Source organism: Drosophila rhopaloa, unplaced genomic scaffold (assembly GCF_018152115.1).
Source record: "Drosophila rhopaloa isolate 14029-0021.01 unplaced genomic scaffold, ASM1815211v1 contig_3, whole genome shotgun sequence".
Lineage (NCBI taxonomy): Eukaryota > Metazoa > Arthropoda > Insecta > Diptera > Drosophilidae > Drosophila > Drosophila rhopaloa.
The window spans coordinates 14745745-14762260 of NW_025335123.1; the positions used below are offsets into that span (position 1 = coordinate 14745745).

At 47.5% G+C, this 16516-nt stretch overlaps 7 protein-coding genes across 7 annotated transcripts; 4 read left to right on the top strand and 3 right to left on the bottom strand.

Moving 5' to 3' along the window:
• The first annotated feature begins 1567 nt into the window (after window positions 1-1567).
• On the top strand, window positions 1568-3257 carry LOC108040526. Its single transcript, XM_017118027.2, has one exon. It carries the CDS (start codon window positions 1689-1691, stop codon window positions 3255-3257), a length of 1569 nt encoding a protein of 522 aa, XP_016973516.1. The 5' UTR covers window positions 1568-1688.
• A 1872-nt stretch (window positions 3258-5129) lies between these two features.
• On the top strand, window positions 5130-6717 carry LOC108040528 (glycolipid transfer protein). The gene is made up of 4 exons (XM_017118028.2): window positions 5130-5259; window positions 5320-5375; window positions 6088-6345; window positions 6426-6717. The coding sequence occupies exons 1-4, from the start codon at window positions 5130-5132 to the stop codon at window positions 6591-6593; spliced, it is 612 nt and encodes a 203-aa protein (XP_016973517.1). The 3' UTR covers window positions 6594-6717.
• A 2-nt stretch (window positions 6718-6719) lies between these two features.
• Window positions 6720-7487, bottom strand: LOC108040529 (transmembrane protein 17B). The gene is made up of 2 exons (XM_017118029.2): window positions 7216-7487; window positions 6720-7148 (listed from the first exon to the last, which is right to left on the bottom strand). Exons 1-2 carry the CDS (start codon window positions 7330-7332, stop codon window positions 6726-6728), a joined length of 540 nt encoding a protein of 179 aa, XP_016973518.1. The 5' UTR covers window positions 7333-7487; the 3' UTR covers window positions 6720-6725.
• Window positions 7488-7565: 78 nt separating this feature from the next.
• On the top strand, window positions 7566-8361 carry LOC108040524. The gene has a single exon (XM_017118025.2). It carries the CDS (start codon window positions 8005-8007, stop codon window positions 8359-8361), a length of 357 nt encoding a protein of 118 aa, XP_016973514.1. The 5' UTR covers window positions 7566-8004.
• Window positions 8362-8431: 70 nt separating this feature from the next.
• Window positions 8432-12418, bottom strand: LOC108040523. Its single transcript, XM_017118024.1, has 6 exons — window positions 12208-12418; window positions 11654-12139; window positions 10710-11333; window positions 10159-10655; window positions 8589-10102; window positions 8432-8527 (listed from the first exon to the last, which is right to left on the bottom strand). Exons 1-6 carry the CDS (start codon window positions 12325-12327, stop codon window positions 8484-8486), a joined length of 3285 nt encoding a protein of 1094 aa, XP_016973513.1. The 5' UTR covers window positions 12328-12418; the 3' UTR covers window positions 8432-8483.
• An 83-nt stretch (window positions 12419-12501) lies between these two features.
• Window positions 12502-13224, top strand: LOC108040532 (UDP-N-acetylglucosamine transferase subunit ALG14 homolog). Its single transcript, XM_017118033.2, has one exon. It carries the CDS (start codon window positions 12573-12575, stop codon window positions 13146-13148), a length of 576 nt encoding a protein of 191 aa, XP_016973522.1. The 5' UTR covers window positions 12502-12572; the 3' UTR covers window positions 13149-13224.
• Window positions 13139-16059, bottom strand: LOC108040531. The gene is made up of 4 exons (XM_017118032.1): window positions 15846-16059; window positions 15653-15793; window positions 15240-15578; window positions 13139-14915 (listed from the first exon to the last, which is right to left on the bottom strand). Exons 1-4 carry the CDS (start codon window positions 15942-15944, stop codon window positions 13257-13259), a joined length of 2238 nt encoding a protein of 745 aa, XP_016973521.1. The 5' UTR covers window positions 15945-16059; the 3' UTR covers window positions 13139-13256.
• Window positions 16060-16516: the final 457 nt, after the last annotated feature.

The window sequence follows — 16516 nt, forward strand, 5'->3', positions numbered from 1 at the left end:
TCTAAAGACTTGTGATTCGATTCTCTGAAAATCTGCATTCAAAATTTTCAATTTAGCGTTTATCAATATTTTGACCCATTTTCATGTTGGTTATTTCTAATTTTCCGATGTGTTGTAATAGAGTGACCCAAAATTGGACTTCTAGAGTCCATAACTTTACCAAATTTAATCCGATTCCAATGCGGCATACCTCTAAAGACTTGTGATTCGATTCTCAGAAAATCTGCATTCAAAATTTTCAATTTAGCGTTTATCAATATTTTGACCCATTTTCATGTTGGTTTTTTCTAATTTTCCGATGTGTTGTAATAGAGTGACCCAAATTTGGACTTCTAGAGTCCATAACTTTACCAAATTTAATCCGATTCCAATGCGGCATACCTCTAAAGACTTGTGATTCGATTCTCTGAAAATCTGCATTCAAAATTTTCAATTTAGCGTTTATCAATATTTTGACCCATTTTCATGTTGGTTATTTCTAATTTTCCGATGTGTTGTAATAGAGTGACCCAAAATTGGACTTCTAGAGTCCATAACTTTACCAAATTTAATCCGATTCCAATGCGGCATACCTCTAAAGACTTGTGATTCGATTCTCTGAAAATCTGCATTAAAAATTTTCAATTTAGCGTTTATCAATATTTTGACCCATTTTCATGTTGGTTATTTCTAATTTTCCGATGTGTTGTAATAGAGTGACCCAAAATTGGACTTCTAGAGTCCATAACTTTACCAAATTTAATCCGATTCCAATGCGGCATACCTCTAAAGACTTGTGATTCGATTCTCAGAAAATCTGCATTCAAAATTTTCAATTTAGCGTTTATCAATATTTTGACCCATTTTCATGTTGGTTTTTTCTAATTTTCCGATGTGTTGTAATAGAGTGACCCAAAATTGGACTTCTAGAGTCCATAACTTTACCAAATTTAATCCGATTCCAAAGTGGCATACCTCTAAAGACTTGTGATTCGATTCTCTGAAAATCTGCATTCAAAATTTTCAATTTAGCGTTTATCAATATTTTGACCCATTTTCATGTTGGTTATTTCTAATTTTCCGACGTGTTGTAATAGAGTGACCCAAAATTGGACTTCTAGAGTCCATAACTTTACCAAATTTAATCCGATTTCAAAATGGCATACCTCTTAAGACTTGTGGCTTGATAATCTAAAAAACTGCATTCAAATTTTCATTTTAACGTTGATCAAATTTTTGACACATTTTCATGTCATTTTTTTTGATGACGAGTAAAACACAAGGTTGGTTTTGGTGTCTTCCAAACAGCTGTTTTTCGACCCGAATAAACTCTTAAGATTTTTTAGTTGCCTAAAAAAAACGATCACCTTTATTTCGGTTGTTTTATCAAAGTCCTGGGAAATAAAGGTCCAATGCTGGAATATAATACATTGGAATTTGTTATACAATTTCCAATCAAGTTGCATTCACAGCTAAACAATTTTGTCCAGCCTTGCATTTTGTTTCATAGCAATCACCTTTCAGTTCCCCTCCGCCCAAGCGGTTATTTGCAGCAATCAGCTTCGTTCCGCCCACGCCAGTGGTTACTTGAAACGTGTGGCAGCACTGGACCGTATTTTGTTGTGCTTTTTTTTCGCGACATTGGAATTTCAGGATTTCGGGATTTGGTCGAGGAAACCCGGCAGCGGAAATTCTGGAGTGGATCGGCGATGAGCAGCGGCACCGCCGGCTGCAAGCGCGTGCACAGCATCGAGGTTGAGCAGCCGCTGGAGGCGGAGCGCGTGCAGCACGGCCTTTTGCTGGTCAAGGGGCGTCTGCAGCCCAAGTGCTCCACGGCGCGGCAACTGAAGGCCACCCTCGATCTGCCCGAGAATCCGCCCCGCGAGCAGTTGACCCAGCTGTCGGCCACCGGCGAGTTCAAGCTGCTCTTCGACTTGGAGCAGCCGGAAACGGGTCCAGAACCGAAACCAGAGTGTGGGGATTCAGACGAGAGCGTCTGCCTGCTGGAGTTGCGCTCCTGCACTGCCGCCCGCCTGATTCGGTTCAAGTACAAGCCCCGGCAGAGCTCCTACCGGGTGCAGCCGCTCTACCTGCTCTGCCAGGACGAGGAGAAGCCGGTGGAGCAGCAGCGCCAGGTGCAATCCCTCATCGATCTCAATCTGCGCCTCGTGCAATCCATCTACGCCCACAAGCTACAGGCAGCTGGCTTTGCCAACCGCACCTTCACTTTGAACGGCGAGTGCTGCTCCTTCCGCAGCCAGTTGACCCGTGAACAGGCGCTGGCCAAAAGCGAGGACGAGCTGTGGCAGCACTTCGCCGGCGAGATCATCGCCTGCCCGCAGTGGGGTCACCAGATCCTCCTCAAGTTCGTGGCCTTCGTGGCCTGCACACACTACGACGGCGACGGAGTGGCGGCCAGTGGCGACTCCTCGTACGCGAGCATACGGCGGCATTTGAAGGGACACGCCGCCCTGGGAGGCGGCGGACTGGCCCTGTTCGGCAGCGCCCACTTCTACGCCTGGCCCAGGACCTTCTCGGAGATCGGGGACTGTGTGCGGAGCACGGAACGGGTGGACATCGCGCGGCTGCCGGACGAGAGCAACTACAGGCGGACGTACGGCGGCGTGTACGCCAGCACCTTGGGCGCCGTGTGCCACGAGCTGGGCCACTGCTTCGACCTGGGCCACACCACCGAGGGGGTGATGGGCCAGGGCTTCGACTATCTCAATCGTGTGTTGACTGTGGATCAGCCCACGGAGCATTTACCGCAGAGGATCGTGACGGCAGCGGGAGCAGCCAGGAGGACAGCCGCAGCCGCATCTGCTGGCCCATCGGAGGGATCCGCTGCCCAGCGGCCTCGCTTCACCAAGCTGAAGCTGCAGAGCAGCAGCCAACTGCTGGACAACTATCACAACCAAAGGCGCCACGACAGCTTCTACTTTGGCCGCAATTGCGCCGTCATTTTGGCCAACCATCGCTGGCTCAACCTGGAACTGGAGGAGACCGCTGCCAGCTTTGAACCCGCCGATATCCAGCTGAACTGGGCCACCAAGGAGATCGTGTCCAGCAGGCCCATCCGGTTGGTAGAGCTGCGCTGCAATCAGAACAGCCTGGTGGCCCACTACGAGGAGTTCGAAGCGAGGGGCGGTGAGGAGGCGCCTGTGCACCGCTTCCAGCTGCCCGCTTCGCTGTGGCATCTCCTCGCGGAGCAGCGCACCCACTACGTTTTTGTACTGACCACCAGTGGCGACACCAAGCGGCTTTCCTGTGATCTCTAAGACTAGAAGCATTGGAAGTGGAGCAGTTGGAGGAGCAGGAGCATTAGTAGAAGTAATCCAGCCAGGTGAGTCACCATTCCTTGGCGTTTAAATATTAAAGATGTCTGTGGATCACTGACTTCCAATGCCAATTTAAAAGTTTTTAAAAACACATATTTTTAACATATAAAAGAATAATGGAATGGGAAGCTTTGGTTTAAAGTAAATTCGTATTCGGTAAATGTCGCTATTTAAAAATTCTCTGCCCAAGGGTATATAAAAGGGTATTCTACTCGAAATTATCAGTTACTCTTGAACTGCAGCCCCTCAACCATAATTTTAAACTCGCGGAAGGGAGCAAACATTTGTGGGAGCACCTAAACTGCTCAAGTGTGTGGGTTTGTTTGAAGCCAATTCCATTTAGAGGCAATCAATTAAGGTGATAAACACTCTGGGGAATTGATTCCCCGCCACCCAAAACAAATTACCTGATAACCCCACCTGTCATCGCTGAGTCATTCCTTTATTACCAACTTGTTAGTGCAGTTCAGCTGTTAGTTTTCCAAAAACCAACCTGTGTGAACTCTACTGTGGTGCCATTTGAATTAGAATAGTGAAAAAGTAATGCCATAAATTTATGGAATTTTTGGAAGGCGATAACGTTTCCAACGCTATCAGTTGGTTATTCCATTTCATAAAATTATATGATTTCTAGTTTGTTATTCAATGTTTTTATTTTTTTTGATTAACCTTTTTATGTGTTTTTATTTACATATTTTTCTTAATTGCCAATTTTTAATTCTTTAAGCAGTGTTTTCCATTTAAAAAAAATGTGTAGTTTTCTATTAATAATTATCTAACACTTGAAATATATTTTCTTCAACGAATGACCTAATAGATTAATAAGTGTTTTCAAGTTTTATTTTGTATTGGCAGAAATAGCTTTACTGTGTAAAAACACTTTTTTAAGCATGTACATGAATTACATTACTTTCAGTTAGTTTATTTGTATTATATACATTTTCTATATTCTTACAAACAATTAATAATAATTAATACGTTTATTATAGACAACATTTTCTTGCTTCTACAAAAAAGAACTCTTAATATCATTCATTTACAACAGGCTTATACTATCAAATTAATAATTGAAGATCTCTTGCTCATAAAAATAAATGCCTGAACAGCTTTTCACTTTGCATCTGTTTTCTGTTGTTCCTGTTAAAAATTTAAATTAATTAAATTTAAAATTTATTTAGACTTGAGAAATAAATTTAATAATTAGGTTAAAACCAATATTTTGGTTTAAGAAATACGATTTTCTGTATACATAAGGCAATAAACACAGTGCCATATGCGGAGTATCTCTGAGTTTAATGCCAACCAAATTGAGTTTTTGCCCATTGTGCACGATAGAGCTGCGATCCAATCAGGTTTTGTGCCAACTGCTGTTGCGTTGGTTCTATCGGATCGGATTGGATCGGATCGAGCGCTCTTTCGCTCAGTCGCTCTCGAAGCTAAGTCACCAGCTCGTGTTGCGTTGCGTCGAATGGGTTAAAGCTCTGGTCTGGCCTGGCCTGGCATTCCCTGGCATTCCCTGGCCCCTTATCCACGAATCTAGGGAGCCGAGCACACTCGCATTCCACTTGTGCTTCACTCTCCATTATCGCAGTTGCGTCGGCGAACGGCGTTCGATGGTAGTGGCAATTGGAAATACGTAAATAATAATATTCAACGCGCGATAAGATAAACACCGAAAATTCATGTTCGGAAACCAGTGCCACCGCATTGATTCACCAATTCTCGCACATCCATTTGCAGATTTTTGGTCAGTCTTCGTTCGGAACGCTTTGCCAGCAGTCGAATTAGGAATTGGAACAGGAATAGGAGCACATGATGGCAGCCAGCGAAGGATCCGCGCGAGTTCAGTTCAAGGCGCTGAAGGGGTTTCCGCCAAATACCACTGATAAGTTGGAGACACAGGCCTTCCTCGCCGCCTCCAAGGAGATAGTGACCGTAATAGGTGATAACACACGCCCAATCGATCCACCAACATATACCTATTTATTCCACATTTTTTCAGAGACCTTCGGCAAACTCTTCACACCCGTGATTAACGACATGAACGGAAACATAAACGTAAGATTATCTGCGAACTGAGCTAGTAGTTATAGTTTATAGGTTTTGGATAGGTTTGTGCATAGTGCTAAAATCAAACTTTTCCTATGCAAATTACTTTATAGTTTGTTTAATTTATTTCTTACTATCAAAGTAGATTAAAACTTATCAGCAAGCTTTCATTTTCTATAAAATTTAAGGTTTAAATTTCCATGGAATAATTTAAAACTTGATCTCCGAAATTATTTAATCAAAGCATTATTTTAATCAAATGCAGATTGCATTTATAAAAGTGTTAATTGTATCATTTATTTTTTATTTTTATTTTTTTAAAACAAATGTTTAAAAAGAAAACTTGCTTCCGTATCTGAAAATGGAACTTCCATTTCATTCATGCTTAAACATTTGTTAAAGCTTTTAATGAAATTCCATTTCCGAGAGCTAAATGACTTTATTATTATACCTTGGTTAACTCAGTTTGAATTTTTTTGTTCTCATTATAATTTAAAATTTTACTGACTTCATCAATTAGTTCAGATCAGATTATGGATAGGGAAAATATTACACATATGTTTAAGTTGTGTTCAATGGAATTTTTTATTTGTTAGAAAATATTGATTTTAAAGCAATAGCTTTAGGGTTAAAAAGGCTTAAAAATAAATTGAGATACCTTATTAAGAACATTGCCTCCCAATTGCGTTGCTTACACCACTCTCTCCATTTTTTGTTGTAGAAACTAACTAAAGCCTACGGATCGGACGTGTTGAAGTACCAGTATCTGGAGGATCTGATTGTGCTGAATGTGAACGTGGATGACTTTGCAGCGAACGCGCTGCTCTGGCTAAAGCGTGGCCTCCAGCTTATTTGCGCCTTCTTCGAGAACATCTACAACGATGCGCAGGCCAAGGAGGCACTGAAGCAGCACCTGCAGGACGCCTACGAGCGCACCCTGAAGCCCTACCACGGCTTCATTGTCCAGAGCACAATAAAGGTGGGTTCCGCCCCATTCGGGGTATCTTCTCCTTTTCATTCTGTGGTTATTCAATATAGACAATCTATCCCATCTTGCAGATCATCTACAGCTGGGTACCCACTCGCAGCCAGTTACTTGGCCAGGGCGCCGCCCAGGCGGAGAATATCGAGGTGCTGGCCAGTTTTCTGCCCACGATGCGTGCCCATCTGGACTCGATCGATGCCCTGCTGAAGGCGCACAACCTGGACGATGCGCGGAAGGTGTGATCTGCGGGAAACATGCCATGCCATGCCATGCCGTTCCTTAGCTTAGCCTAGCCTAAATAGCTTATCCTACTTTATTATTTATGCCTATGTCCAAGTAAACCTCAGAGCCTTACTCTACACTCGATCTCCACTTCACTTCGATTCCGGGGAGCGTCGCACGCGGCGTTTTAGTTCGCTGGAGGTGGGCGATCCTACGGCGGATAGGTGCTCTTCCGGCAGCACCTCCTCCTCCAGTTCTAGGGAGATCGGCATCTTCTGAGCTGGCTTACAGATCACAAAGTGGACCAGGGATACGATTACCTCCAGGGCTATCATTCCAAACACGGCATTCGTGATAATGCGAAGCCATAGACTGCGTCCGGCGGTGGAAAGGCGCAGGAATACCATAGCGGGCAGCAGGATGCAGGGCGTTACCGTGAGCAGCAACCACATGGCGGTAGCCCCAGAGCACAGGTTGACGGAGTAGCCGGCCCACAAGCGTACGGATTCGGCGGACACGGCCAGGATGTAGGCTACCAGCATGGACAGGCCCTCCAAGTTCCACAAGTGATTAAACTAAAGGGTCAATCGAAAAAAGGGTTTTTGCGGAATACGTTAGGGGAACACTTCGATGTGGACTCACGCGGATGAGCATATGGACAATGTAGCTCATGGCCCACACCATGGACACATAGGTATTGGCCTGGAGCAGCATCTGGAGCACCAGATTCGCCCGATGTGGCGACACTGAATACGCCATTTGGAACTAGGTTTCTTTTTCTCCTGAGTGTTTCGCTTGTTTTGCGACTTAATGTTGTACTTCGCCTATTGTATTTTTCGTTGGTTGTCAGGGTAACGAAATCAGCTGGGAAATCCTGTCGGCCGCTGGACTTTAGCTAAATGCTATCGCACTCAAATAGTCCTTAAGAAAATTAATTTGATGCGAATGTTGCCCTTCCCACTAAAATTGAGATTGTAATTCAATTTATTTTTGACGTTTTTTAAAGCATTACAAAATAACTAGATTGAAATGCATTTGTAAAACATTTTGTTTTACAAATAATTGGATTGGGGTTCACAAATGCTATCTAAGCATGATCTGACTACATATTTTGCAAAAGCTTTGATGACAATTCCTATTCCATCTATCTGCGGTCAAAATTAAAAACAAAAAATTAACAAAGCCGTGATACAACTTCTATTAATCAACATTCTTAATACGATTTATTTAAAATGAATAGAGCATACTCTAAAACGCATTTTTGAAGACTTTTAACGGGAAAAATATTCAACTACCAGAGGCTTAAAAGTTTGCCAACACCTTTTCACAGCACATTAATTGCCAAAGTTACCATGACATCAACCATTAAAAGGGCGAAACTAAACAAATAAAAATAAACACAGCGGAATTAGAGATTGACTGAAACTGAACATGCAGTTGGTCCAGTGGTGCAGTCTGCTGGTCATCGTCCTGGCCACCGTCATTCGGCAGGTGTCCCTGGGCATTAACTCAAACGAGCGCCGTTTCCAGTGCCTGCAGTCTCGGATGCTCGGCCAGACCAACTGTTCGCCGTGCGCCGAGCTGTACGTCTTCAACCGGACTTCCGGCTACCGGCGGTGCGAGCACGTCAACGGGCGGTGCTATCCACAGCGGACCGTCTTCGCCACAGCCCGTCTGTGCGAGATCATCTGCCAGCCGTACATCCAGCGACCCACGCTCCACGAGTTCACCACCCCGGTGGCACCCGTCATAGAGCCCTACTTAGACAGCGACGAGGAATTCCAGTGAGGCTTCAACAAAAACAGGCTTCTTTTAATTCATTTGGGTGTTCTTATGGGAATGATTTTGTATAGGATGATTATGTTATGGCGATGATGGTGAGTGAAGTAATGCCATGAGGAGATTCGGGTTCAGTGGGGCACACTGGTGTTGATGGCCACTTCCAAGGCAGTTACTGCGAGATAAAAAAAAGGAGAATAAGAACCGGAATCAGCAGTGGGCTGCAAATAACTTACGGAATCCGTGATCGTGCTTGTACACCAGCGTGTTGATAATCTCGGCCAGCGTCTGATGGCACCGTATGTACGTCACCTCGATCTCCACCACCTGGTTTAGGGCCAAATACTCCAAGGTCCGGCCATCCGACTCGCTGTCCGCATCGCCGTACTCCGAAGTAGTAAGATCCAAGCTGAGGGCGTCGTTATCGCCAAGGTAACAGGCGCAGCTGGCCCACTCCATGTCCAGCACGTAGACCAGATGGAAGAGCTGCTCGAGGGCCACGCGAAAGGTGGCAAATTCGTCTGTCAGCATGCAATGGGTCAACAGCAGCGCCATATACTCGTCGTGCAGGGTGCTCAACTGTCGGATGTTCTTGCACTGACCGATCCGGAGCTCAAACTGCTGGCCCACGGCCTGCATAATGTGTGTGTGGAGGCTGTTGATGAGGTAAATCAACCAGAAGCGCAAGATCTCCAGGCGGCGTATCGTCAGACCGACCAGATCCAAAGGCGCAGAAGGACTTCTGTCTTTACGACGCAAAAATGCGAGATTCTCCAGCTTCCATGCGGCCCACTTCACTTTCAGCATCAGCCGCCACACCGAGTTGTAGCCTTGCATGTGTTTTTCCGTGAGGATACGCTGCAGGCCCACTTCCATGTCGTAGACCAGTTTGAGGGCCTCCAGGGCCTCGTAAGGTTTATAGGAAGTACTGGCGATCTTGGATATCACCTTTACATGGATGTTGTCGGCCAGTTGCGGGTAGTGCGGCAATAGCACCTCATATAGTGTGGCACTGAGCACCGAACTCCTGGCCCAGTGATCGCCGTTCTCAATTTGCGAGAAGAGTGCGGTGTAGTAGGGTAGGTGTAGGAAGTACGCCTCCAGCAACATCGTGTGCCGCAAGAATCGCACATGCTCGGCCAGCTGCAAATCCACGCGGTACGCTCGCATAGCGTACTCATTCGCCAGGCACTGCCTTCTCCGCAGGATCTCGCGCAATGCCTCCGGGAGCTCGTCCCTCAGCGCAAGCGTATTGGAGCGCTCCAAGCGCTTTAGAATGTTAGTAAATTGCATCGGCTTTTTGGTCTCACGGCAGCGTTGTCGCTCCAAAAGACGCACCTGCGCCGGTCGGGTTAGTATGGCCATTAGATCACGATTCTGAATGCCCTGTGCATTCTTCACCAACAGCTCGTCGGCCGCCTGACCCATTTCTTTTTCCGGCTCCTGGGCATCTTCCTCATCCGCTGGCACGGGACCACAATAGGTTTCTATCTGAGTGAACAGCTGTGCGGCCAGCTCATCGTAGAGAAACAGCGGCTGTTTTTTGTTGCTGGTGGTCAACATTTCGCCCAGCAGATTTACGTTGGCCAGCAAATCCTGTGTGTCTCCAGACTCCAGGGCGTGGTCCAGCATTAGCTGGTAAAAAGGGCAGGAGTGCAGCTTTTTGAAGATCTCTACGGCCTGAGGACCTTCATCCGGATGCACACAACGCTTGCGCACATAGCTACGTCGCTCCGAGTCCTCCTCGACCCTTCAAAACAAAACAGTTATAAATTTGAATAACAGAAATAATGAGGTTTCTATCACCATCTCTCCACGATGAACTCGTTCCGCCGATCCTCAAGCGTGGCCCTGCGCCACCAGGAGTCGATGATGTTGCAGTACCGCTCAAGGGAAACTAACAGCAGGGCAGTTGCCAGCTTCTGGTGCGGCACCTGCGGATTCGTGTGCCTAGAAAGTCTAGATAGCAAATAGGCGCTCCGCAGATGCGGAGGTCCTTTTTTCAGGATGACATCTTCGGCCAGGTGGCGCAACAAACGCAGCTGTTTAAAGTGTTTTCTAAACTGAAACACAAACATGATCAGCGTAGTTTTTGCGGGATCATCATAGACAAGCTGCTCGTAGGCGATGAGCAGCTGGGAAATTGGCCGGACAAGATCCCTCAAGCCGTAGGCAAAGCATTCCAAGGTACCCGTAGTTGAGTCATCAAAGGCTAACGTGTGCTCATCGATGATGCGGCGCAGCTCCAACATGTCCTCTAGTGCAGGAACCACATTACCTTGCAGGAAATCTTGCATTGTGCCCTGGACAAAATTTAGGATTATGGGGAGATTCCCTTTATAAACACACACACTTACCGCTGCCACAGTGCAGATGCTGACATTTGAACGGGCAACAATGCGCCGCGTCTGCTCGTTAAATTCGAAGAAGCAACAACTGGCCGGTCGCACGAACATTAGGAGGATCTCCCGCAGCAGGCACGGCTCCGTGGTGGTGTTCGGCAGCGGCAGTTTTATCAACCCACGGGCGTTTCGGTTCAGAAACTGTACATAGCTCACGGCAAAGTTGGCCAATGGATCGGCATCCGGGGGCAGGGCAAATACTTTAATATCATGGCGCCACCAGTGGGCGTGGATTGTCCGCGGCAGCAGGTCCGAATTTCGGTCACTGGTTTCGTATTCGGTGGCTGTGGCCGGCGGCTGTGGTGCCTCCAACTGAGGCAACCTACTCAGCCTTAGATGAGGGCTCTGATTGTTTAGGGTTAGCACCAGTGGCAAGCCGATCCGGAAGACGCTACTCCGGACGCCACGTTCGTGGGGAGCAGCCGGCAGAAAGCTGGTAGTGCCACTTTCAGTCGCTGCGGCCACTTGCATGGCCCGCTCATAAACACTGGCCATGTCCGGGAGCTCCAGTGTGGTGCCCATATTTTCATCGGGCCGAAGCGTACTCGACGTGTCACAATCCGAAACATCTGACCAGTCCTTTTGGGAAGAAGAGATGTGTATTATTATCCTGCATTATCGGAAATCTACTATAGGTAATAAGTAAGTAAGCAATGCTTAAATGATAGTATAAATAACTGACAAGCTGGAGCTCTTCAGTATCTATAGCTGAAGAATTAAGTTTTAACTAAAGACGTTCACAGCTACAAGTTTTAATGATGTTTAGTCACCTAAAACGATCTTACTAGGTTAGTAAGGTAACCTTAAAGAAGTATTTAAAATTACTTTGTTTCAAACTGCCGTCCATTGTAATGTTATAAGAATGATAGGGCTAATTATAGGGTTCCTAAAATGCTCACACTCAAACTGTCCGAGCTGTTATCGTCATCCCCCGGTGGATCGAGGAAGTCCTCGCTGAGCAACGCCGTCCAGTCCACCTCCGTTTCGGCGGGATTGGGCGGTGGGTGGAGGGCGGCCTTCTCCTCCTGCTCCTGCCGCTCGGCTGCCTCTATGACGACGACTAGGGACCGCCGTAGCTCGTTGATCAGCTCCCGGTGCCGCCGGATGTTCTGCACGGGCTCGTTGGTCATGCTGAGCAGGAAGTCCAGCAACGACAACTCCACGTCCGGCTCACCTATGTCTTCCAGTTCAGGTAGCGGCAGCAGCTTGGTGACCAGCTCCCCGACGGCGTCCCCGAACGTGGACATGCCCGGTTCCTCCCGGAATCGCTCCACCAGAAGGTCCAGGGTGCGGCTCGCCTTGCTGCAGATGGTGCTCCAGTAACGGTACTTGCGGATCAGCTTCCACGCCCGCAGCTCGTTCTTGCGCAGATCCTGCTCGCTGGCCTGTGTTTGTAATCCATGGATTAATTGGAGTGGAAATCGATCTGTTTATTCTCATCTGTTTAGCTTACCTTCCTACCCGACAGCTTCCTGACCAGTTTCTCCACATTGTCCGCAATGGCGGCCTTGCGCTCCGCTCTGGTCATGCCTTTGGGTGTCAACCATTTGCCTTTACCCGCGGGAGGCGTCATTTCGCCTAAATTAATTCTAAATTAATTCTTGAGTATTAATTTTAAATTTAATTGCGAGCAACAAGAACCGTTCATCGGTATTCCAGCGGTGGTGCCATCGATAAACTGGAACTAACGGTTCATTTGTGAGGTAGTTCCAATAATATATCAAAGCCTTAATCGATAACTCGATATCAAAATAAAGTATAAACAAAGCTGTTTATTATCAACTTGTTGTCATTTAAATTGCATTTCTGGAGGGAATCATGACCGACCGCGTGTCCCACCCCACCTACGTGATTCTGGGCTCCGGCGGCCACACGGCGGAGATGTGCCGACTGACCCAGGCTCTGCTGCAGCAGGCCGACGTCAAGCAGGCGAAGAAATACCAGCCCATGCGCCTGATCCTGGCCAGCAGTGACTCCACCTCCGAGCACCAGTTCAGGCAGGCCCTGCCGCAGGCATCCCGGTCGGCGGAATCGGTCAAGGTGCCGCGTAGCCGCAGCGTGGGCCAATCCTGGCTGAGCACCATCTTCACCAGCCTGTGGGCGCTAATCTGGAGCTGCTACCTGGTGTGGCGAGACCGGCCGCAGCTAATTCTCTGCAACGGACCCGGCACCTGTGTGCCCTTCTGCTACGCAGCCTATTTGTGGCGCCTCCTCGGACGCCTGCCCTCGCACTCCAGGATCGTCTTTGTTGAGAGCTTCTGCCGCGTGGAGACGCTCTCCTTGAGCGGACGCCTGCTCCTGCCACTGACGGATCTCTTCGTAGTCCACTGGCCGGCCCTAGCCACCCGCTACGCGGATAAAAAGAACCTGCGATATTTCGGTCGTATCTTGTAACATAAATTTATTCAAAAAGGTTCAACAGACGAAAATGAAAATGGTACTCATACGGTACAAAAACTTTAAACATAAACAAGCCTCCTTTGCGGAGTAGAGAGTGAAAACCTAGCGCTTTTTGGCCTTGCAGAGGGAGCGATGCGCCTCCAGCTGGTGGCCCATCAGCTCCTGGCCGCATTTGGGGCAATTCACGGTCGTTTTGAACAAATTGCGCTGGCGGCGCTGGCGGGGAGTTAGCTCATCCTCACTGGACAGCACGGTGGTCGAATCGCTGGAGGAGCTAAGGTTTAGCTCGTCGATCTCCTTTTCAGTGTATCCAGCATTGCGAAGAATTTGTTTCGAATCAGTGCGCTTTGACTTGGAGGCGCGTGAAGTCGAAGGCCTCGAGGTGGATGACCTGTTGGATATTGGTAGGCCCCCCTTTGACTTATAGTCCACGCGCACTGTGATGCTGCAGCCCTCGAAGTGATTTTCCAGCTGCGTTCGCTTCATCTTCTCAAAGCAAATGGGACAGGAGACGATGTCGTTGTTCACATTGCTTGAGTAGTTCGAGCAGCTTGGCTGCACGGCGTTCTCGCGCTGGAACTCCTGCAGCAGGGTATCCTCCCCGAAGAGATCATCGATGATGGACTGATCGGCCAGTTCCGTGGCCGCTGTGAGACTGGCATCGCTGGCCGCCGCCTCCTCATCATCGTATTCGTCATCGATGAAGAGGATATCGTCCTCGGAATATACAGATTCGTCCTCCATTACCTCGCGTTTGATGATCTGGCTGCGCTCATGACTGCTCATTGTGTTCCTAGCAACTGGCACCATGGACTTCTCCTCCGCCGGCTGCTCCTCATCGCTTTCGCTGTCGACCAGTTCTATCACGGGCACTTCCACATTTTTGACCATTATATCATCGTCGTAGGACTCCCAGCTGACTATATCTTCATCACTGGACACCCGGCGACGCTTTTTGCCTGTATCCAATTGGGATTTCTTTGGCTCTTTAGTGGAATTAGCCTGACCGAACCGCTCTAGACGTTTATTTCGGAGTTGAGAAGTATTGGGACTATCATTGCCGGTAATATCGATGACTGCTCCGGCGCCAGCTCCACCCACGCTGTAGCCCTGTCCAGTCATCTCAGTGGCTGCCTTTGAAGGCTGGCGTGCTCCCGGACGTTCATCCTCCTCGCCACTGCTATTGAGATCGCCGAAGCTTACAATGTTTGCGCCACGGGGTTTAGATGCAGCTGGTGGCTTGGGCATCACAAAGGGGTCGGAGGAGAGTCCTGGGTATGAGGTCGGTGGCACGGCGCTGACCAGATCGCCAAGCATAGCTGACTCGATTGCTGGTTTCTTGGAAGCCGGCTTGGCCAGCCAGTTACGTATGTTCCCTTTGGGCTCAGCCACTGGCGGTATAGTCTTCTTTGCCCTCGGCTTCACCTCGGGCTTGGGGGGCTTGGGCGGCTCACCCACCTTCATGAAGGTGCCGCCACAGTCGCGCTGGTGCTTCTCCCACCACTGGTCACTGGGCCCGGGTGCCCGGTTGCTGGTGCGCTTCACATAGCCCCGGAAGGGCGTACGCTCCTGGCAAATGCCCGTGCAGCGCCAGATGTGGGTGCGATAGGCGGCCACCTCGTCGTGGAAGGTGTGATAAACAGAGATGTTGGTACCCGCCACCTTGTTGATCATCTCCATCATGCGCTTGAAGTTGGGCCCATGACCTCCATTGCCTTCGCGTACGTTGAGTATGAAGAAGTAGGCGTGGATCATCTCGTGCTGGGTAAACGGGAATTGTTTGAGATTACTTGGCGATTCTAGGCATTTAGTAAACGATATATTTTTGCAGTTTAGACATATAAAATTGAAGTTTTATAGAGACGGAAATGTACTGTTTATCGAGTAATATACACCACAAGAAGTGTACGTAGGTGAAATGCATGCTAAAATGCGAATGTTGCTAGATCTAATCGGTTCAAATGTTATTATTACTATTTAAAAGGGATATATGTACCAAATACAGGTAGGAAAGTATGTTTTCAACAGATTTCAAGATGGCAGAACAAGGGGCATACTGTAGCACAACAATCTGCGAATCCTTACCAGTAGTGTCTCCACGAGGTCCTTGCGCGGACGCAACTTAAGCAGTGGCTCGCTCAGCCGAATGATGATCTCCTTAACGTATCGATTGCCCCGCTGGTAGCAGATGCCCGCGCACGAGTACATTCGCTTGCTCCACTCGAGGGCGACGGCACCCAGGCGCTTCTGGAAGAACTTCTCGTCGAAGCGCACGAACATGGAGAAGATGTCCGGAGAGGGATCGACCAGCTCCCACTCCGGATGCACCAGGTTCATCGTCTGGTTGAGATAGTCATCATGGCTACTCTGAATGGCGCGCACTGGTGGCCTCTCCATTGAAGTATTTTTGTGGTTCTGTGTATTCTGGTTGAGATTCGACATTGACAAGGGTCTTGGATGAATGGGGAATCCAGCAAAGGCATGCTGGGAACACTTACAGATTTTGCCCGACTTTTAGGGTAGACGAACTGAATGTCGGTGTCCAACTCACTGGCCAGGCCCTCTTCTTCGCGCTCATTCTCTGAATCCATGAGGGCCTGCAGCTTCAGGGCCATCTGGTAGTCCGAGTCATGCACATTCTGGAGTAAGGATTACGATTAATCAGTTCTTTGCACATTTTCTACTACGTACTTTGTTTTCGGCACTGGCTGCGGAGTTTCCCTGCTCGGGCTCGGAGTTCAGCTGCTCCTGCAGCATCAGGGCGAACCGATAGTCGTCCCCCTGCGACATGATGGACGTCTCGTTGACTGTGGCTCAATCTCGACCGAATTTGTGGCTTCCAGAGATGTCTATTGATCAATTATCAAAAAATGAATTGGGTTCGCGCTTTTCGATCGCTATGAGACCAAGCATTCTTGTGTGGAAAATACCTAGAGGATAATATATCGATACTTCGGTATATCGAATCGATGCTTCAGATAAATAAATAGGGTATTCCCAAACGACTAAATTGTTGAAAATTGAATAAACATTTTCACCATTAGAGAAATCGAACTTTTTCTGTTAAATTACTGGGACCTAACCTGAAACATATTTTATTATTATGAGCTCAAAACTATGAACTAACCGTATCACTCCCTAATTTGGTTCCATAGTAAATAATACGTGATCCAAAACTAATATACTAAAAAAATGCCCATACCTTAAATAATGATAAACTTCATTTTTTAACAAAAGAAATCCTTCACCTATAAAAGACACACAAAATAATGAAAAGCACCAAAATCATTCCTTCCATGATTTTGGAATAATGGCTTTTTTGTCCCATTTTTTCAAACGTATTTTAAAATTATTATTATTTT